Source organism: Carex rostrata, chromosome 9, assembly GCF_964058835.1.
Source record: "Carex rostrata chromosome 9, lpCarRost1.2, whole genome shotgun sequence".
Lineage (NCBI taxonomy): Eukaryota > Viridiplantae > Streptophyta > Magnoliopsida > Poales > Cyperaceae > Carex > Carex rostrata.
Window position 1 is genome coordinate 2,370,583 of NC_135926.1, and position 23,192 is coordinate 2,393,774.

At 36.6% G+C, this 23,192-nt stretch overlaps 2 protein-coding genes across 2 annotated transcripts; both read left to right on the plus strand.

Annotated features, from left to right (window-relative positions):
• The first annotated feature begins 10,121 nt into the window (after nt 1-10,121).
• Nucleotides 10,122-10,946, plus strand: LOC144559361 (zinc finger protein ZAT9-like). Its single transcript, XM_078308379.1, has one exon. It carries the CDS (start codon nt 10,122-10,124, stop codon nt 10,944-10,946), a length of 825 nt encoding a protein of 274 aa, XP_078164505.1.
• Nucleotides 10,947-16,713: 5,767 nt separating this feature from the next.
• Nucleotides 16,714-17,538, plus strand: LOC144559363 (zinc finger protein ZAT9-like). The gene has a single exon (XM_078308380.1). It carries the CDS (start codon nt 16,714-16,716, stop codon nt 17,536-17,538), a length of 825 nt encoding a protein of 274 aa, XP_078164506.1.
• Nucleotides 17,539-23,192: the final 5,654 nt, after the last annotated feature.

Genomic DNA, 23,192 nt, shown 5'->3' on the forward strand with positions numbered 1-23,192 from the left:
GAGACTTTGCAAATTCCAGAAGTTATTGCGGCCCGCAATAACCCTTCCCAGATTGACAAAAAGCCTATTCTGAGCCCAATTCTTCAGGTTTCAACTACCGAAACTCTCCCCAACTTTGCCGAACCCTCGAAGGACGCACCCAAGGTTGAACTTAAGCCATTACCTTCAACCCTTCGATACGAATACCTCGGTCCAAACCAAACCTACCCCGTTATTGTCAACGCATCCCTAAACCAAGACCAAACCTCACAACTTCTACAAATCTTGAGGATGCACCGAAAGGCCATTGGATACACCATTGATGACCTCAAAGGAATCAACCCTTCCATCTGCATGCACCGCATTCTCATGGAGGAAGGACACAAGCCGACCATTGAAGGGCAGCGGAGATTGAACCCGAACCTTAGCGAGGTGGTGCGAAAGGAGATTCAGAAACTTCTTGATGCCGGCATCATCTATTCAATCTCCGACAGCAAATGGGTGAGCCCAATCCATGTGGTGCCAAAGAAGGGAGGGACAACCGTGATAGAAGGGGAGAATGGCGAACCGATTGCAACAAGACTCGTGACGGGATGGCGCATGTGCATCGATTATCGAAAGCTCAACACCGGCACGCGCAAGGATCATTTCCCTCTTCCTTTCATTGATCAATTGCTTGAACGGTTAGCTAAGCACTCTTTCTTTTGTTATCTTGATGGTTATAGTGGATTCTTTCAAATACCAATTCACCCTGATGACCAAGAAAAGACCACTTTCACTTGTCCATACGGTACCTTTGCATACCGTAGGATGCCCTTTGGTTTGTGCAATGCACCTGCAACATTTCAAAGGGCTATGATGGGTATATTTTCTGACCTAATTGAGAAGTCTATGGAAGTTTTCATGGATGACTTCTCGGTTTATGGTACCACTTTTGATAAATGTTTGTTAAACCTATCTAAAGTCCTACAAAGATGTGAAGAGGTAAACCTTGTTTTGAATTGGGAGAAATGTCATTTTATGGTACAAGAGGGTGTTGTTTTAGGTCATGTGATTTCTGCTAAGGGTTTAGAGGTTGACCGTGCAAAGATTGAGGTAATTGAAAAATTACCTCCACCAACAAATGTTAAAGGGGTTAGAAGTATTTTAGGACACGCTGGGTTTTATAGAAGGTTCATCAAGGACTTTTCTAAAATTGCCAAGCCCTTGACCAATCTTTTGTTAAAAGATGCTCCATTTGATTTTACCCAAGAGTGTCTAGATGCTTTTAATAAGTTAAAGGAAGCATTGATCTCCGCTCCCATCCTGCAACCACCAAATTGGAACGAATCTTTTGAGATTATGTGTGATGCGAGCGATTACGCCATTGGAGCGGTGTTAGGGCAACGAATTGACAAAAAGCCGTGCGCCATCTACTATGCAAGCAAAGTTCTAGATGAGGCTCAAGTCAACTACACCACTACCGAAAAGGAGCTACTCGCGGTGGTCTTCGCCATCAACAAGTTTAGACCTTACCTAGTTGGTTCCAAGGTGATAGTCTACACGGATCATGCCGCGGTTCGCTATCTCCTCACGAAAAAGGATGCCAAACCTCGTCTCATTCGTTGGATTCTCTTACTCCAAGAGTTCGACTTGGAGATTAGAGACAAGAAGGGTACCGAGAACCTTGTAGCTGACCACCTTTCGCGCATCAAACCTGAACCAAATGAAGACTTACCCATTGATGACTCTTTTGCCGATGAGCAGCTCTACCAAGTGGGTAAAATCGAATACCCATGGTTCGCGGATATTGCAAATTATCTTGCATGCGGAGTTCTACCACCCTATCTCACATACCAACAACGGAAGAAATTCTTTGCGGATACCAAGCACTACTTTTGGGATGACCCATATCTCTTCAAGCTTGGTGTTGATGGGATTCATAGGCGTTGCATTCCGCAGGATGAGGTTCAATCAATTCTTCACCACTGTCATTCATCACCATATGGAGGACATGCCTCAACCAATAAGACCGCCGCCAAGGTCCTGCAAGCAGGTTTCTTTTGGCCAACTCTTTTTAAGGATACAAGGCAATTTGTTGTCTCTTGTGACAAATGCCAAAGGTTGGGAGGCATCACCAAGCGACATGAGATGCCTCAACAAAGCATCCTCGAGGTCGAATTGTTCGATGTGTGGGGGATTGATTTCATGGGGCCATTTCCGAGTTCATGCAACAACAAATACATCCTTGTAGCAGTGGATTATGTCTCCAAATGGGTAGAAGCAATACCAAGCCCAGGGGCCGATTCAAAGACCGTCAAACGCCTCTTCCAAAAGATAATCTTCCCAAGATTTGGTGTTCCACGGGTGGTGATTAGTGATGGAGGCTCACACTTCATAAATCGCTCCTTTGAAAGTTTAATGGAAAAGTATGGAGTTAAACACAAGGTGGCAACTCCGTACCACCCGCAAACAAGTGGCCAAGTTGAAGTGTCAAACCGAGAGATAAAGCACATCCTACAAACTGCTGTAGGATTGTCCCGAAAAGACTGGAGTCTGAGGTTAGATGATGCACTTTGGGCATACCGCACGGCCTACAAGACACCAATTGGCATGACCCCTTTTAAGCTTGTCTATGGTAAGCCATGCCATTTGCCAGTCGAATTGGAGCATAGGGCATTCTGGGCTATCAAGTCCCTCAATTTCGACATGCACCAAGCCGGTCAAAAACGCATCCTCGACTTGCATGAACTTGAGGAGATCTGTCTCAACGCGTATGAGAATGCCAAAATCTACAAGGAGAAGACAAAACAATGGCATGACAAGCACATCATACGAAGGGAGTTTAAAATCGGTGATTATGTTTTATTGTTCAATTCACGTTTTAAACTCTTTGCAGGCAAACTCAAGTCCAAATGGAGTGGCCCATTTCAGGTGAAACGCGTGTTTGAACATGGGGCGGTAGAAATCTGGAGCGAACGAACTGGCGCATTTAAAGTAAATGGCCAGCGGCTCAAGGTGTACAATCATGGAGAACCGGTTGAAGGGAAGATTAACATCTCCCTTACCGATGCACAAATGAACTAAAAGAGGAGAATGGTCGAGCTCGAGACCCTAAAAGAGCGCTTCTTGGGAGGCAACCCAAGCAATTTACCTTTTTGCAATTTTAAATTTCGTATTTTTAAATTTTATTTGCATTTAGATAGGTTAATTTAGGTTTTTCAGAAGATTTCAGGCTCCTTTGCGGGCCGCAATAATTTTATTGCGGGCCGCAACCAAGCAGTCAGAGACTTCCGAAGGTTAAGTCTTAATATTGAGTTAATTGCGGTCCGCAATTCCAGTTATTGCGGGCCGCAATCAAGCAGTCAGAGAGTCAAAAAAAAAAAAAAAAAAACAAAAAAACAAAAAGAGTCCATTGCGGCCCGCAATGATAGTTATTGCGGCCCGCAATGGAGGCCGAACAGACGCGAATTTGTGATAAAAGGGGGGGCCTTTCCGCAAATCTCTCTCTCTCTCTCTGACCCCTTCCCCCACTTCTTTCTCTCTCCCGATCTCCCATTCTCTTCTCTTTACTCTCTCTCTCTACCTTTTTCTCTCTACACCTCCCCATCTCTACTCTCTCTCTCAATCTCTTTCTCTCTCCCGATCTCTCTCCCTCTCCATCTCTTTCCATCTCATCTCTACATCTCTCTTTTTCTCTCTCTCTCTCTAACCCTATCTCTCTCTCACTACAAAATCCAACCCGCCGCCACCGATCAACAGCCGCCACTTCTTTCCGCCTCTCCACCGCGAGTATTGCGGCCCGCAACACCAACTCATTGCGGCCCGCAAGACAGCAGCCAGCAAAACGCCGTTTCACGCAGACCCATTGCGGCCTGCAATTCCGTTTATTGCGGCCCGCAACGAAGAAGACAGAGGCCTCCAGCATTCAACATACCTTATTGCGGCCCGCAAAGAGACTTATTGCGGCCCGCAATAAAGCTCACAGAAGGCATTACAAGGCTGATTTTTCCGGAATTTGGCGGGTCGACTCGGCGTTTGGATTTCTCGATTGCATCTACACTTCACATTGGTTTGATTGCACACATTTGGTTGTATCTCTAACTCTATTTAATTTCAATTGCTTGAATTGAACCAAATTGGTAATTGAATTGATTGTGAATTGTAATTGAATTGAACCAATTGAACACCAATCATGCCACCAAAACCAAGGGGCAAGGGTAAGGCAATAGCAGAGGATGAGTTCATCCCCTCGAAACGGTCCAAACAATATCGAAGAGGGGACGGTACCAATAGTGGGTCTAATGATATTGAAATGTCTGACCAACCTGACTGGACCACTCTACCTCAAGATCAGTGGCCTGAAAACAAAGACACTGATTATGGTCTTAGATTTGTGCATCCAAAAGCACGAGAAAACTTTCAAATTCTTAAGACCAAAAAAGTTGTCCAGCCCAAGTATGTTCACATACCTACCCTTCAGCAGTTGGGCATTCTAGATGAGGTTCATCTCCTCATGTCTTCCCTTGGTATCTGGGACTACTGTACCAAACCATTTCCTGCGTACCGCACCCTGACCTATGAATTCCTGTCTACTCTGCACATGGAAGATGACACTCTATTGCAGTATTATTTGGATGGTGCAGAGTACCAGATTACGATTGAGGAACTCAGCAACCTCCTGGGGTTTCCTCTCCGGGCTGATGCCGTGACGGTGCCAGATTGGGAGCCGGACTCCAGCTTCTACGAATTCTCCTACCAGCTGATTGGTGGTCCGAGGCGGACATACAAGGCGAGTCAGATCAGCCACCCGGTGTTTCGCTACATCCAGCGTGCTCTCTCCTTCACCATCTTTGCACGCGGAGAGACAGTGGGCACCTTGGGCGAGTGCGAGTCGTATTTCATCTATGCCATGATCCATGCCCTAACCAATCCCGAGAAATTACCCCACGTTGGCAGCTTCTTCATCGACAATCTCCTGAACGTGAGGACAAATGCCACTCCGGGCGGTATGATCTCCTGCGGGGGCTTTGTGACCCGTCTTGCCATCTACCATGGGGTCATTCCTGCAGAAGGGCCAGTTTTCAAAGTCCTTGCCCATCAACTCCAAAAGCAGACCGAGTTCATAGATATGGCATATCTTCAGACGGCTGGCATCTTCAATCGCGTCGGCAACTCTTTCTTCTTCCTCTCTAGCGGTCGGCAGATTCCCATGCCTCTCCGGATACCGGTTGATAGGACAGATCCCTCCACTTGGATTCTGCCCCTCGATATGGCTCGACCACCTGCCGCACAAGCCGCTGTTGATCCATTTGGGATCCCTGGACCTGAGCAGCCTCAGCCTCCTCCATTTTGGGCTCCCGGTGCTGACCAAGTGACCCCGCAGCAAATGTACGAGTTGATGCAGACCATGAACACCAACATCACAAAGCTGCGTGACTATGTGGATGAGCGGTTCAACTCTGTCGATCGACAGATTGCCGATCTCCGTACTCACATAGGAGGGCAGTTTACTGAGCATCAGACCTACATGACGGGTCAGTTCAGCACTTCTCACTCTGACATGACTCGGCTCACCGATCAGATGGGGCGCATGCATGTCCAGTACACGGACCTTGCAGGGACGGTGGATGAGATAGCTGAGCAGCAGCATGCCACCTACTATAGGACGGACCGCATCTATGGGCATATGTCTGACTCTGGCTTTGTTTCTGCTGATCCGATACCGCGGCGCCGCAGACCTACACGTCCAGCACCATCAGCGACTGGTACATCTTCTTCTCAGGGGACTGCGCAGCCACCTCCACCACCTCCACCAGCCTGATTTCATTGTGAGTTTCTTTATCTCCTCTTTTTACCTTTCATTAGTTTTTTTTTTATTGCACCGGGTCGGTGCCAATGTTTAGGCTTGGGGGGGTAAAATTGTAGGAATTGTATCTTAGGTTTACCTTAGGTTTAAGTTAATGGTAGGTTCTGTGCTATTTAGGGGTTAAAATAATTAAATTTGAATGTTTTGAGAAAATGTCACAATCTAAGTGGGGATTTCAATGGTATAACCACATGGCGCAAGTTGACATAATAATTAGTGAATTTATGTTTTATGACACTTTAGTACCTGTGATCTTAAATTAGAACCTCTCTACATGTTGAAAATCAAGTCTCAGACGCGCAATGCCAAGAGTTACCGAAAGGCTTGGTGCCCGTAGGAAACTTTGCGCGAGATTCAGAAATTCTTTTCTAATTGGACTTAATTGAACGAAGGTGTAGGCTGAAAAAAGTGAGCTATGTTGGATTGAAGTCCTTAGGACAGATACATCCGCATATTAAAAAATATATATATATATATATAAAAAAAAATAAATAAATAAAACAAAAAATAAAAAAATATATATATAATAATAAAATAAAAATGAGTGGAAAAATGAGTGAGCCAAAAACAGACGGATGCACAAGTAAAAAAAAGTCAAAGCATCAGGCACAGTCTACACCCCTAACAAAAATTAAATTTTTAAAAGGATTTTCTGGAATTGGTTGTCACATGTACAATGGGGGAGAAAAATTTAGGATTAACTAATTCTGAAGTGTCATATAGATATAAACTTGCTTAATTAAAATCAAAACGTGCGTTTGTGAGGTGAAGAAGATCATTGAAAGAAACCCGCATAATTGTTTGACATACTCATGCTTTGAATTTAATTGTTTGAACCCTAAATTGCTTTGACTGACCAATTTTATTTTTTAAGTCTTTAGGATAGTTTAGATAACTTGGTTTGAAATACATAAACAAAACCCGGGAATCCCTGTGAGGGTTTAGACTTGCTTGGGACAAGCAAAGACTAGGCTTGGGGGAATTTGATAAGCCACAATGATATATGTTGAAACATAGGGTTTGTTGTGTAAATTAAACCGAGTTTTGTTGAAATTAGAATTTAATTAGGTTATAAATGTTTAAAAGTTCAAGTTACTGCCCTAGTTGTGGTTATTTTGTAGGCAATCAAGTGCTTGGAGCTTAACGAAGGAAGACGAGCTATCTGGAGCAAGAAAGCACAAATCTGGCGAATTTTCACTTTTATTGCGGGCCGCAATTATTTTATTGCGGGCCGCAACCAACTAGTCAGAGCCGATTTGCAGAACAGAAAAATTTGTATTATTATTGCGGCCCGCAATGGAAGTTATTGCGGCCCGCAATAAACAGTTCCAGAAGCGATTTTTGCTATAATTAGTTGTTTTTAATTCTGGAAGGAGATAACTGTTTTAGGGACGAATTTTAGACATTAGAAAGAGAGAAAAGCACAGGAGAATAAGGAGAAAAAGGAGAGACAAAAGAAGGGAGAAGAAGATAGCGAATTCTTCGAGCGGTTACATTGATTTCTTTCTCTTAGAACTCTTTTACTTGTTTATTTTCTTGTGTGCTGCAGCCATGGTTGGCTAAGGTTATTTCTAGGGTTGATTAGGGTTAGAACTTGAAACTTATGTCATGGATTAGTTGATTTTATATTATATTTACTTGTTCCTTGGTATGATCTTTTCTTTATATTACTTGTTTGTGATGACTTAAGCGAAATTGCATGAAACCCTAGGATTCGGTATTTACAATTGAGAAATTGAATATTTAGTCCTGACCATAAAGAAAAGAGTATTTGATAGGCTAAATACCGAGAGGCGACGCTCATCTTATACGGGCTTAACCCGATAGGTTAGAAAATTGTACCAAGTACCGAGAGGTGACGAATAACTTTCTATACCAATTGGGACAGTTAAAGACTTAATAACTTTGGGTTAGTGTAACCAAGTACCGAGAGGTGACATTTATACTAATTTAAAGACGGTATTAACATAGAAATATCACTTTATACCGATAACATTAAACTGTGCCTTCATATTTATAAGAACAACCTTAATAAATCAATTAATCGTGACATTAGTGGATAGGAACCCTAATAGACCCTAATTTCTCATTCTTGCTTTAAAACCACATTTAGACCTAGAATTTAGTTAATTCAATTTGATCAGGAACAAACCGAACCATCATAGAAAACAAACAAATTCCTTTATTTCCTTTTACTAAATTAAATTAGTTAGGTTAGGTTTAATATTCCGAATTGTCCCTGTGGAGACGATCCCTAAATACTACTTGACAAGGTTGTACACTTGCAACCGAATTGAGGGTAAATTAGGATTTATTACTTGTGTAGTAGTAAAAATCACATCAGTCCCCTAAATAGTTTAACAGAAAAAACTTCCAATGTTATCTAATTTCCATTTCCAGCGCTAATATCCAAACATTTAAAGCTCTGTTTATAACATTTTACAATGCTACTCGCAAGCATTTAAACATCTGTCTGCAAGCATTAAAATTCTAAATCTGTATAGTTTTAACTCCTAACTACTTTTGTTTTCAAGCCAAAAATGAAAAGATTTATTTCACCCACTTTTTTTAAATTTTTTCTTTGATCATTTTCTCAACGATTCGTGATTAATTTTGCGAATCTAAAAATATGAATGTTTTTTTATCCGATTTTCTCTTTCAAATGAGATCCATTAAGAATAACTTTCGAGTTATATTTGTGTCATAATTTTTTTACCACTTTAAATATTTGTGACTTTCAGTTTATTTGTGTCATAATTAATTTTGCTTCAAAATAATTTAAACCTCTATTTACAAGCATATAAACCTCATTAATAACACTTTAAATCTCTAGAATAAAATATATAAACCTCATGTACAAAGAATTAAAACCTCAACAATAATATTTCAAAGCATATAAACCTCAACAATAACACTGCATTTACAAAGCTCATTTACAAAACATATAAATCTCATGTATAAAGAATTAAAACATCAACAATAACATTTCAAAACATATAAACCTCAACAATAACACTGCATTTACAAAGCATATAAACCTCATGTACAAAGTCTTGAAAATTTTAATGGTTGCAAACTGAAATTTAAAAACTTGAAAATTTAAAGTGCTCATGAGTTTTACTTTAAAAAAAAACAAATGACTCTAAAATTGCTTACAAGTATTTCTTCATGGATCTTATTTAAAAGATAAAATCGAATAGAAAACGTTCGTATTTTTAGATTCGAAAAATTCATCACGGATCATCGGAAAAATAAATTATAATGATCAGAGAAAAAATAAAAAAGAGTAGGTAAAAGGAATATTTTCGTTTTTGACTTAAAGACAAAAGTAGTTAGAAGTTAAAACTATACAGATTTATAATTTTAATCCTTTCAGACAGAGGTTTACATGCTTGCAAGTAGCATTATAAAATGTTATAAACATAGTTTTAAATGTTTTAATATTAGCACTGGATATAGAAGTTAGACAACATTGGAAATTTTTTCTGTTAAACTACTTGGGGGACGCACTCAGGTATGATGGCTCTGGATACCAGAACATTTTTCTAAAAAATATCATATATAAATAGTTCTTATACATACCAATAAGCAAACGAAATAATATTCTTGCCACCATACTTGTTCTGTTAAGAAAAAAAAAATTAAAATTTATCCATATTTTTATCCTGTTAAAAAAAATTAAATATATCCATATTTAAATTTTATCAAATACCTTCCTGGTGCAATCCGAGCAATTGATAGGTTCCAGTACAAATTCGCTATTTTCGACCCCAAATGAAAATAAAACTTTTTCAAGGGATTAAATGAACTAAACGCTAATAGCGTCTCTATCACCTTGTCAGGACCCGTAGTTCGGATTTTCTGTGACGGATGTGAAGTTTCCAGTGGTTTTGCAAGGAGCAGGCAGGCCTATGATACAATTGCGAATTAGCGATCAAAGACGTATATAAATTTGTGGGTCCCCTGCGTCAGATTTCCATTAACTAAGATGCGTGTGATGTCTGGCTTGTATTCAATCTCCTCTAAAAATAGAGCGCTTTGTTTTGAAAATTATAAATCACCGCCAAGGAATCAAGAAACGAAACAAAAAAGCATTATCGAGCTCCTCTCTCTGTGATCTCTTGATAATCTTTCTAATAGCTAGTTGTATGATCTTTTCTCCCCCTCTACTCCGTCTCTATTGATAATCATTCTCTGTTTTCCTCTGATTTGTAACTAAGAAAGAAATGATGATCTTGCATCCTTTCTTGTTTGTTTTATACAACCAGGCTAGGAAAAGAGAGAGAAAGAGATGATGGAAGAACTAAAAGGAAAAAGAAAGTTTTCTTGTAAGCTTTGTGAGAAAAGTTATTCTAGTGGTCCTGCTCTCGGTGGACATATGAGGTTGCACTACACTGGTATTCTCAACAGGAAGACGGAGTCAGCTTATGGAAATGAAGAACCGGAGGATCTCACCCCGGAATCTGAAGTGAAAGATGTTGCGCTTGCGTTAATTAATCTGAACAGGAAGTTGAGTTCTGGGAAAATGGAATTGCTGGAAATTGACATTCCTACATCTGGAGCTGAAGAAGCTGCGCGTAAAACCCTTTCCCTAGAGATGCAGCCTAAGGATCTCACCACCGAATCTAAATTGGAAGAAGATGTTGCACTTGCATTAATAGATCTGAAGTTGGGTTCCAGGAAATCAGAATCGCTGGAAATTGGCATTCTTGAATCTGGAGCTGAAGAAGTTGCACGTAAATCGCTTTCCATAGAGATGTGGCCCAAGGACAGAGAGAAAATTCAGGGGACAGATCCATCCCTAGAAGAGAAGGAAAAGATCGATGAAGCAGCCAAACCAGTATCTAATCTGAAGTTTGTCAGGAAAAGGAAGATGACTCAAACTGATGTTTCAAATTTGGCTAGTGACTTGAAAAGGACCGTGTATGAGTGCAACGTTTGTCACAGGACCTTTAGGTCACACCAAGCACTTGGAGGTCACCTCTCTGGTCGGACTGGAGGTCATACCTGTCTACAGGAGGACATTGAATCAATGGCAGTTGTTGCGCGCTTCAATTGTGATGGTTATATTCTGAAAACCGATGTGGTTTGGGCTAAAAGGAGGCGAACAGGGTTTTAACTTAAGGTTGTTTTTTTTCTGATTAGCAAGGAATTAGGATGTCAGTGGTGGATACTTTAAATGTTTCAAAATTATGTTATCTATTATTGTTTCTAAATTAGGATGTTAGTTGTGCTCGGGTTTTGTTTAAAATTAAGGAGATGGTGAAAAGAATTCGCAGATATTGTTTTGATTGGTGGTTCATACATTAATGTTTTTGAGCAGCTTTATATCTTTGATTGCCCTTATTCTTTTATTGCTTGTTTGATCAATCATATCTCTTGTTCTCTGGAATATTAATTTTCTTCTTTTACAGAGAATGATGGTTACACAATCCGCTGGTGTGTTTATGTATTCCAAATTGGTAAAGGTATTAAATAATCATGTCAGTGTATATGCTGCAGATTATACAATAATTTGATAAGTTCAGTCCAGGTTAAGACCGGGTGGGTGTGGGTCGGATCGGCTCGGGTTGGAAGAAGAAATACAATTGGTGCCAATGATGGGGTAGTTCTGTCTTTAATGTCCATTCATTTTAATTATATGGCACCATGGATCTAAATGGGAAACAATTCTCTCAATCACACTGCAAAAATAGGATTGGTTCTGATAATAATATATAATAAATAGCAATTAAGGAGTTGAGAAAAGACTCTACTCCTTCCGCAGGCCGATTTGAATTATTTAGTTATATGCTGGTTATTGTGGGATAATATACTTGGTATATATTTGTCTTTTCAGAACCACACTATATACAAATCCAATAATGCCATCTTTGCTGGAATGTTTAAGAACCAGCTTGTACCAGTAGTTCACTGTTCCACATTGACACACATTGGTACAACTTATGCTGTACAAATTTTGAATGGATGAGGTTTATTTTTTAAGGAATGTATCTGTGGATTAATTCAATGGAGCAAATCATTTAGCATTTTTTTGGTTCCACCTAATCCTTAGCTCTTTCGCCATTTGTATCAGTTTCTTAGATTTTAAATAAATTGAGTTTGAATTGTTGCGTTCCTTATTCAATTATCGCTTATCCTGTGATTGATAGTGATCGAGTTTGACCCTCTGAAGGGAAACACTGCACAAGACCTGAAAATTTGTGAAACTGTAATCAATTTCCAAGGTTCGGCCTGAAATTTGCCAGTAAACTTTTCAAACCTGCGCAGTCATCATTGCAACCTAAACTTACCTTTATATCAGGGTTCATCGGGTCTGAAACTATATCAGTCCGATTGTTCATAAATTGAAAATGCACTCGACGAACTTCCTCTGTGGGTCATAAAATTATAAAATCTGTTTCTGGCATTGTTAATTATTTTTTGATAATAGTGGACTACTCCAACCGATTTCATAAAATGAAACCATACATTGTTAGGCAAGTACTGGTACCAGTCCTGTCTTATAATTCTGGCATTGTTAATGATCGACGATTTAAGGAATTCTGAGTAATGGACCGCTACTATTCATTGTAAAGGTTAGAATTTCGGTGTTCTGTGTGGATATCTCAAAAAATTGTCAAGACATTCTTGGTTTTGTATGATGATGCAAAGGAAAGCAATAAATGTGGCTATCCGTTATTGTGAAATTTTATACTTATTTATTTTAATTTGAGGTAGGAGCTGGAATTTACCCGCACAATTGGAATCTCGTCTCTTTCACCTTAATTTTATTTTAAGAGGAATTCCATGTACACCCATTGAAAACCTGGAAATTACGTATTTCTCCTTTATTTACTTTATGCTTAAACTTAAAAGTATTAAATTTTAGTTCTCCGTGAATATACAAGTAGAAGAAATTAATAATAATTATCGGAGCCCTTGTAGAGCCAATCTTTAACTCGATTCGAATTAGTCAGAAGTCAGTAGCTTGAAGGATTGCTACCTCAATTTCTTAATCAATGCCCACTAATAAACTTCTAAAACTAGTCTATTAATTGTTTAAAGTGGTGTGAAGAAATTAGTTAAGTTACAAAAAAAAAAATTAGATCACGTCCATTCATTTAAGTTAGGCTTACAAAAATGAATTAGGGATCGAAGACACATACAAATTTGTCGGCCCTGTGTCAGCTTTTCACAAACCAATACATGCACCTGATATCCGGCTTGTATTCTCCTCTAAAAAATATAATCAGAATATTATGACTGTATTATTATTTCTATTTCATAATTTAACATGTAATAATTGTTAATACTAATTTAACATTTATATTATAATTTGGAACTCTATTATTTTATTTATAATTTTATCTATTGAATTTTTATTAGTTATACTAATGAATATGCATTTTAATCTTGTAAAAGTATTCATTACGTTTGCTTTGCTTTTTTGACCAAAAAAGATAAAACAAAAGAAACCAATAGCATGTTAAGAATAAATATTATCCCGCATCTGGCATAAATTGAGCTGGACTTGCAAGTAGGATTGTAGAAACGTGTCATGTTGTGATCGAGTCCGATTTGTACGTATTGTCTCATGAATAGTTATGGAATGTTATTCACACTGTGACTGATCATATTTGTCACATTTGATTAAATTTAACTATTATTTTCAGAACTTAAGTTAGTTTATTTAAGATTCAGTTGATCAAGATCTAACAATTCTGATTACGTGTGACTCGCATAACCACATGAAGTGACATGAGCAGGCCAGTTCGCCTGTCGTGCCATGCTAATTTTCTAAAAAATAGTAACGCACATCATACAAATGATCACATCAAAAAATACACAAGTCACAACACATTACATGTACATGTGTAGTGTCATGACATATTCAATCATAACATGCTTTTTTACATCCCTGCTAGCAAGATAAATTCCATGTCAATTAGTATAAAAAATAAGTAATTACACGTACTTCTAGATAATCCCAATTTTGAAGGTTTAGTCTGAAAATCCTCGATAGAATTGATCAATTTACAATATTTATAGATGTTGTTGTAATTATTGAGTAGGGTGTATCAATTTAAAGTGTACGTAGCAATTTACCGATCAATTTTTGTTCGTATGTTGCATTATGCTAATTTCTAAAAGATGGTAACGTCATACAAATAGTCACGATATAGAACACGCAAATCACAACACATAGCCAGTACACATGTTGTGCCGTGATGTATACTCTAGTCATTGCATGATGTTTTTAAATCCCTGCTTACAAGACAACATATTTCATGTCAGTTTGTACAAAAATGAGTAACTTTTGTAAAATTATACATGCTTTTAGATAATTACAATTTTGAAGATTCTCGATAGAAATGATCAATTTGCAATTATAGATGTTGTTTTAATTATTTAGTATAGATTGTATCGATTTAAAATGTATGTACTCAGCAATTAACCGATCAATTTTTGGACTAATTTGAAGAGGAAAAAAAAAACTTTTGCTACCCCAGTAAAAAAAATTAATGAACTTCTACAGCATACATCCAATGACATTAATTTATAATCAGTATGGTAATCATTGTCAATGGCTACTGCACGGATTGGTTTGAGACGTTTTCATATCTATACTTACATTGAATTACTTTTACATTGGGTGTTCGGCTGCAAGATTTTAGCCTCCTTAGATAGGCTTTAGTCTCCTTAACTGCTTAAGCTGGCCGAGCAGTTGTGTCTTAGACAAACTTAGAGCACCTTAATTTCTTAAGCTGATAAAAATTCAGACGTACGGCACAGTGCCTTCTTAGCACAATTTTTCGGCCAGCTTTGGCCTCCTTATAGCACCTTTCTTAAGAGTTTAAGTTGTGCTAAGGATGCTAAAGCCTTACAGCCAAACACCCACTCTAAGCTTCATTGCCGAACGCTCTCACACATATTCTATCCTTATTCGTTAAACTTTAGTCTACCATATATCATATCCTTACCGTTAGAATAATAGATAACGAAACAAATAATGAGAAATTATCAAATAAATTAATATTTTATATAATTTGATCTAAATATAACAAATAAATAAATATATTAACACATCAGAAATTATAATTGTGTATCCTATTAGATTAAAATCATAAATTATTATCAAATTAAATGATATAAGATGTTGTTTAATTTCATTTTTGTCATATATTACTATTCTTTTATAAAAATAAATTACTAATTAGAAAACAATATAAAATATTAGATAAATTAATTATATTATATTGCATAAATCAATTTAATTATAATAATGAAAAAATTACATAGTTATATGTATAAATAAAAAAAATATCATATATATTTAATATTTATCAAATATTCCATAGAATAACGGTACGAAATAGTTTTTATTTACATTCTTTTCTGATAAGCTAACAATTTTTTTTCCGCCGTATTTGTTCTGTTAATTAAAATTTAAAATTTAATCATATTTATTTTATCAAATACCTTATTGGTCGGATTGAAAGAATTCCATTAGCTCGCCTAGGTACCTCGATCCTGGTGCAATCCGAGCAATGGATAGCCGTGATTTTTATTGATAGGAAAATAAAAATTAAAAATATTAAAAATAAGAACGGATGCGTAGAAATTTTAAAAACAAGAAGGAATACGCGGCCCATGGCGTCCCTAAGGGACGCCATGCCAACCTCCAGTCCGACAGAAAAAAAAAAAAAAAAATTAAAAAGCCATGAGACGCCATGGCAATGTCTGGTTCAATGAAAAAATTCCATGAAAATATATTTCCCATGGGACGCCATGGCATTATTTTTAAGGTACATTATTTCCAACTCTTGTTGAAAATGTTTGAAAAGTTGTCTCGGAGCCGTTTGTGAGCAAAGCACTCCATGTAACCAAACAATCAACAGCCTTTGATGTAGTTGCTAGATAATTTATGTGGATTTTAAATAATTAAGTTATCTTTTTGCAAATCATATATGATACGGTAATAAAACACACAATCTTCATCTTAGTGACTAAGAGCCAAGTTTTGTTTGGGATTCAATTATTCTCCATGTAACCAAAGATATATTTGAAAACTTAACTTTTTCATGTTGAAAATGTTGGACCTAAGAATTGGAATGGCGTCCCAGTTTCTAAGATTTTTTTTTTTTCATTGAACCAGACATTTCCATGACGTCCCATAACTTTTTAAATTTTTTTTTTTTCTGTCGGACTGGAGATTGGCATGGCGTCCTTGAGGGACGCCATGGGCCGCGTACCCCTTCTTGTTTTTAAAATTTCTACACATTCGTTCTTATTTTTAATATTTTTAATATTTATTTTCCTATCAATAAAAATCACGGAATTGATAGGTTCCAGTACAAATTCGCAATTTTCGACCCCAAATGAAAATAAAACTTTTTCAAGGAATTAAATGAACTAAACGCTAATAGCGTCTCTATCACCTTGTCAGGACCCGTAGTTCGGATTTTCTGTGACGGATGTGAAGTTTCCAGTGGTTTTGCAAGGAGCTAACGAGGCAGGCCTATGATACAATTGCGAATTAGCGATCAAAGACGTATATAAATTTGTGGGTCCCCTGCGTCAGATTTCCATTAACTAAGATGAGTGTGATGTCTGGCTTGTATTCAATCTCCTCTAAAAATAGAGCGCTTTGTTTTGAAAATTATAAATCACCGCCAAGGAATCAAGAAACGAAACAAAAAAGCATTATCGAGCTCCTCTCTCTGTGATCTCTTGATAATCTTTCTAATAGCTAGTTGTATGATCTTTTCTCCCCCTCTACTCCGTCTCTATTGATAATCATTCTCTGTTTTCCTCTGATTTGTAACTAAGAAAGAAATGATGATCTTGCATCCTTTCTTGTTTGTTTTATACAACCAGGCTAGGAAAAGAGAGAGAAAGAGATGATGGAAGAACTAAAAGGAAAAAGAAAGTTTTCTTGTAAGCTTTGTGAGAAAAGTTATTCTAGTGGTCCTGCTCTCGGTGGACATATGAGGTTGCACTACACTGGTATTCTCAACAGGAAGACGGAGTCAGCTTATGGAAATGAAGAACCGGAGGATCTCACCCCGGAATCTGAAGTGAAAGATGTTGCGCTTGCGTTAATTAATCTGAACAGGAAGTTGAGTTCTGGGAAAATGGAATTGCTGGAAATTGACATTCCTACATCTGGAGCTGAAGAAGCTGCGCGTAAAACCCTTTCCCTAGAGATGCAGCCTAAGGATCTCACCACCGAATCTAAATTGGAAGAAGATGTTGCACTTGCATTAATAGATCTGAAGTTGGGTTCCAGGAAATCAGAATCGCTGGAAATTGGCATTCTTGAATCTGGAGCTGAAGAAGTTGCACGTAAATCGCTTTCCATAGAGATGTGGCCCAAGGACAGAGAGAAAATTCAGGGGACAGATCCATCCCTAGAAGAGAAGGAAAAGATCGATGAAGCAGCCAAACCAGTATCTAATCTGAAGTTTGTCAGGAAAAGGAAGATGACTCAAACTGATGTTTCAAATTTGGCTAGTGACTTGAAAAGGACCGTGTATGAGTGCAACGTTTGTCACAGGACCTTTAGGTCACACCAAGCACTTGGAGGTCACCTCTCTGGTCGGACAGGAGGTCGTACCTGTCTACAGGAGGACATTGAATCCATGGCAGTTGTTGCGCGCTTCAATTGTGATGGTTATATTCTGAAAACCGATGTGGTTTGGGCTAAAAGGAGGCGAACAGGGTTTTAACTTAAGGTTGTTTTTTTTTCTGATTAGCAAGGAATTAGGATGTCAGTGGTGGTTACTTTAAATGTTTCAAAATTATGTTATTTATTATATTGTTTCTAAATTAGGATGTCAGTTGTGCCCGGGTTTTGTTTAAAATTAAGGAGATGGTGAAAAGAATTCGCAGATATTGTTTTGATTGGTGATTCATACATTAATGTTTTTGAGCAGCTTTATATCTTTGATTGCCCTTATTCTTTTATTGCTTGTTTGATCAATCATATCTCTTGTTCTCTGGAATATTAATTTTCTTCATTTACAGAGAATGATGGTTACACAATCCGCTGGTGTGTTTATGTATTCCAAATTGGTAAAGGTATTAAATAATCATGTCAGTGTATATGCTGCAGATTATACAATAATTGGATAAGTTCAGTCCAGGTTAAGACCGGGTGGGTGTGGGTCGGATCGGCTCGGGTTGGAAGAAGAAATACAATTGGTGCCAATGATGGGGTAGTTCTGTCTTTAATGTCCATTCATTTTAATTATATATATGGCACCATGGATCTAAAAGAAAACAATTCTCTCAATCACAATGCAAAAATAGGCTTGTGTTCAGAAGTAAACTGAGAAGACCTGAAATGCTATAGTTTCTACTAGAATATTTTGAAAATTACAAAAAAAAGCACATGGATTTAATCTAAGAGAATAGTCCTTACCTATTTACGAATATGCATCTCACAAAGCTTTCGCAGTTGGCCCAAACCACCGGCTGATTAACCAGACTTCAGTGATGAAGTCTGACAACCTATTCTTTTGCAAGACCCTTAATAGGCGTGCACTCCCGATATTCACAATTTGTACGGTAACTAGCCATCTAGCATACATGCCAATAACTCCAGTATTATGATCCCGGTGTCCGCTCAAGAATTTAATCACTGCGAAGTTGGGTTTGCATCGTCAGAACCAGAGAAGACCCATGCAGGAGGGACTGGAGAGCATGGGCACATTCCGTTGAAGATCTGTTAAGAAAGATTAGCTGAGTCCGCTGAGGTGTCATGTCGCCATCGATATGCAAGATTTACTGGACCGTTTTGATTGTTTCTTGTTGCATTAGTTTAGTCTATAATTAAGGAATGTCTCTGTGGATTCAATGGAGCAAATTATTTAGTATTTTTTTGGTTCCACCTAATCCTTAGCTCTTTCGCCATTTGTATCAGTTTCTTAGATTTTAAATAAATTGAGTTTGAATTGTTGCGTTCCTTATTCAATTATCGCTTATCCTGTGATTGATAGTGATCGAGTTTGACCCTCTGAAGGGAAACACTGCACAGTACTTGCCTAGAGAAGCCTGTGGAGTCTGGTACAAGACCTGAAAATTTGTGAAACTGTAATCAATTTCCAAGGTTCGGCCTGAAATTTGCCAGTAAACTTTTCAAACCTGCGCAGTCATCATTGCAACCTAAACTTACCTTTATCAGGGTTCATCGGGTCTGAAACTGTATCAGTCCGATTGTTCATAAATTGAAAATGCACTCAACGAACTTCCTGTGTGGGTCATAAAATTATAAAATCTGTTTCTGGCATTGTTAATTATTTTTTGATAATAGTGGACTACTCCAACCGATTTCATAAAATGAAACCATACATTGTTAGGCAAGTACTGGTACCAGTCCTGTCTTATAATTCGGGCATTGTTAATGATCGACGATTTAAGGAATTCTGAGTACTGGACCGCTACTATTCATTGTAAAGGTTAGAATTTCGGTGTTCTGTGTGGATATCTCAAAAAATTGTCAAGACATGCTTGGTTTTGTATGATGATGCAAAGGAAAGCAATAAATGTGGCTATCCGTGATTGTGAAATTTTATACTTATTTATTTTAATTTGAGGTAGGAGCTGGAATTTACCCGCACAATTGGAATCTCGTCTCTTTCACCTTAATTTTATTTTAAGAGGAATTCCATGTACACCCATTGAAAACCTGGAAATTACGTATTTCTCCTTGAGTGAGTCTATGGTACTATGCATATCATGGGTCGGCCCGTGCTATGGCTCAATATTCGAGTTTTCAAAATCCTAACGGTCGATCGGAACCGTTCATCTTGTTCTCCATGTTAATATGTATTTGGAGACCAAATTTTACATTTTTTGAAAATTTTTTACTATTTTTTTAGATATTTAGAAAATCACTTGATCTGAAAATTCTGGACCATCCAAAAACAGTGATTTTCAATAAATCTAAAAAAATAGTAAAAAAATTTCAAAAAATGTAAAATTTGGTCTCCAAACACATATTAATATGGAGAACAAGATGAATGGTTCGAATCGACTGTTAGGATTTTCAAAAGTCAAATATTGAGCGTATTACGGACCAAATCGTAATATGCATAGTACCATAGACTCACTCTTTCTCCTTGATTTACTTTATGCTTAAAAGTATTAAATTTTAGTTCTCCGTGAATATACAAGTAGAAGAAATAATAATTATCGGAGCCAATCTTTAACTCGATTCGAATTAGTCAGAAGTCAGTAGCTTGAAGGATTGCTACCTCAATTTCTTAATCAATGCCCACTAATAAACTTCTAAAACTAGTCTATTAATTGTTTAAAGTGGTGTGAGAAATTAGTTAAGTTACAAAAAAAAAAAAAATTTAGATCACGCCCATTCATTTAAGTTAGGCTTACAAAAATGAATTAGGGATCGAAGACACATACAAATTTGTCGGGCCCTGTGTCAGCTTTTCACAAACCAATACATGCACCTGATATCTAGCTTGTATTCTCCTCTAAAAAATATAATCAGAATATTATGACTGTATTATTATTTCTATTTCATAATTTAACATGTAATAATTGTTAATACTAATTTAACATTTATATTATAATTTGGAACTATATTATTTTATTTTATAATTTTATCGAGTAGAACTAGGGTGCTCTTAAGCTTACCAAAGTTTTGGTGAGCTTAACTCTAAAACTCATCAAATCGATTTCAAATGACGAATCCGAACCATTGAAATCCGCCTACCTTACGTGTGATGCATGTACATGTGAAATTTTTAAACATTCGAATTAATTTAGTATAAAGTCAAGCGGTCAAAAATGTTCAAAAAATGAATGCACTAAAATTAATTTATTAACCTTCTAATTTTGACCGCTTGACTTTATACTAAATTAAGTCGAATATTTAAAAATTTCACATGTAGTTGCATCACACATAAGGTAGGCGGGTTTCAACGGTTCGGATTTGACATTTGAAATCGATTTGATGAGTTTTAGAGTTAAGCTCACCAAAACTTTGGTAAGCTTAAGAGCACCCTAGTTCTACTCAATTTTATCTATTGAATTTGTATTAGTTATACTATTGAATATGCATTTTAATCTTGTAAAAGTATTCATTACGTTTGCTTTCCTTTTTTGACCAAAAAGGATAAAACAAAAGAAACCAATAGCATGTTAAGAATAAATATTATCCCGCATCTGGCATAAATTGAGCTGGACTTGCAAGTAGGATTGTAGAAATGTGTCATGTTGTGATCAAGTCAGATTTGTACGTATTGTCTCATGAATAGTTATGGAATGTTATTCACACCGTGATTGATCATATTTGTCACATTTGATTAAATTTAACTATTATTTTTAGAACTTAAGTTAGTTTATTTAAGATTCAGTTGATCAAGATCTAACAATTCTGATTACGTGTGACTCGCATAACCACATGAAGTGACATGAGTAGGCCAGTTCGCCTGTCGTGCCATGCTAATTTTCTAAAAAATAGTAACGCACATCATACAAATGATCACATCAAGAAATACACAAGTCACAACACATTACATGTACATGTGTAGTGTCATGACATATTCAATCATAACATTCTTTTTTACATCCCTACTAGCAAGATAAATTCCATGTTAATTAATATAAAAAATAAGTAATTACACGTACTTCTAGATAATCCCAATTTTGAAGGTTTAGTCTGAAAATCCTCGATAGAATTGATCAATTTACAATATTTATAGATGTTGTTGTAATTATTGAGTAGGGTGTATCGATTTAAAGTGTACGTAGAAATTTACCGATCAACTTTTGTTCGTATGTTGCATTATGCTAATTTCTAAAAGATGGTAACATCATACAAATAGTCACAATATAGAACACGCAAATCACAACACATAGCCAGTACACATGTTGTGCCGTGATGTATACTCTAGTCATTGCACGATGTTTTTAAATCCCTGCTTACAAGACAACATATTTCATGTCAGTTTGTACAAAAAATAAGTAACTTTTGTAGAATTATACATGCTTTTAGATAATTACAATTTTGAAGATTCTCGATAGAGATGATCAATTTGCAATAATAGATGTTGTTTTAATTATTGAGTATAGAGTGTATCGATTTAAAATGTATGTACTCAGCAATTAACCGATCAATTTTTGGACTAATTTGAAGAGGAAAAAAAAAACCTTTTGCTACCCCAGTAAAAAAAATTAATGAACTTCTATAGCATACATCCAATGACATTAATTTATAATCAGTATGGTAATCATTGTCAATGGCTACTACACGAATTGGTTTGAGATGTTTTCATACCTATACTTACATTGAATTACTTTTACATTGGGTGTTCGGCTGCAAGATTTTAGCCTCCTTAGATAGGCTTTAGTCTCCTTAGCTGCTTAAGCTGGCCAACCAGTTGTGTCTTAGACAAACTTAGAGCACCTTAATTTCTTAAGCTGATAAAAATCCAGACATATGGCACAGTGCCTTCTTAGCACAATTGTTTGGCCAGCTTAAGCAGCTTTGGCCTCCTTAGAGCACCTTTCTTAAGAGTTTAAGTTGTGCTAAGGAGGCTAAAGCCTTGCAGCCGAACACCCACTCTAAGCTTCATTGCCGAACGCTCTCACACATATTCAATCCTTATTCGTTAAACTTTAGTCTAGCATATATCATATCTTTACCGTTAGAATAATAGATAACGAAACAAATAATGAGAAATTATCAAATAAATTAATATTTTATATAATTTGATCTAAAAATATAACAAATAAATAAATATATTAACACATTAGAAATTATAATTGTGTATCCTATTGGATTAAAATCATAAATTATTATCAAATTAAATGATATAAGATGTTGTTTAATTCCATTTTTGTCATATATTACTATTATTTTATAAAAATAAATTACTAATTAGAAAACAATATAAAATATTAGATAAATTAATTATATTATATTGCATAAATCAATTTAATTATAATAATGCAAAAATTACATAGTTATATGTATAAATAAATAAAATATCATATATATTTAATATTTATCAAGTATTCTATAGAATAACGGTACGAAATAGTTCTTATTTACATTCTTTTCTGATAAGCTAACAATTTTTTTTTCCACCGTATTTGTTCTGTTAATTAAAATTTAAAATTTAATCATATTTTATCAAATACCTTACTGGTCGGATTGAAAGAATTCCATTAGCTCGCCTAGGTACCTCGATCCTGGTGCAATCCGAGCAATTGATAGGTTCCAGTTCAAATTCGCTATTTTCGACCCCAAATGAAAATAAAACTTTTTCAAGGAATTAAATGAACTAAACGCTAATAATAAAGCATAGCCTCTCTATCACCTTGTCAGGACCCATAGTTCGGATTTTCTGTGACG

Excerpts from the sequence above, each read along its gene's own strand:
- LOC144559361 (XM_078308379.1), top strand. The coding sequence starts at position 10,122 with ATGGAAGAACTAAAAGGAAAAAGAAAGTTTTCTTGTAAGCTTTGTGAG.
- LOC144559363 (XM_078308380.1), top strand. The coding sequence starts at position 16,714 with ATGGAAGAACTAAAAGGAAAAAGAAAGTTTTCTTGTAAGCTTTGTGAG.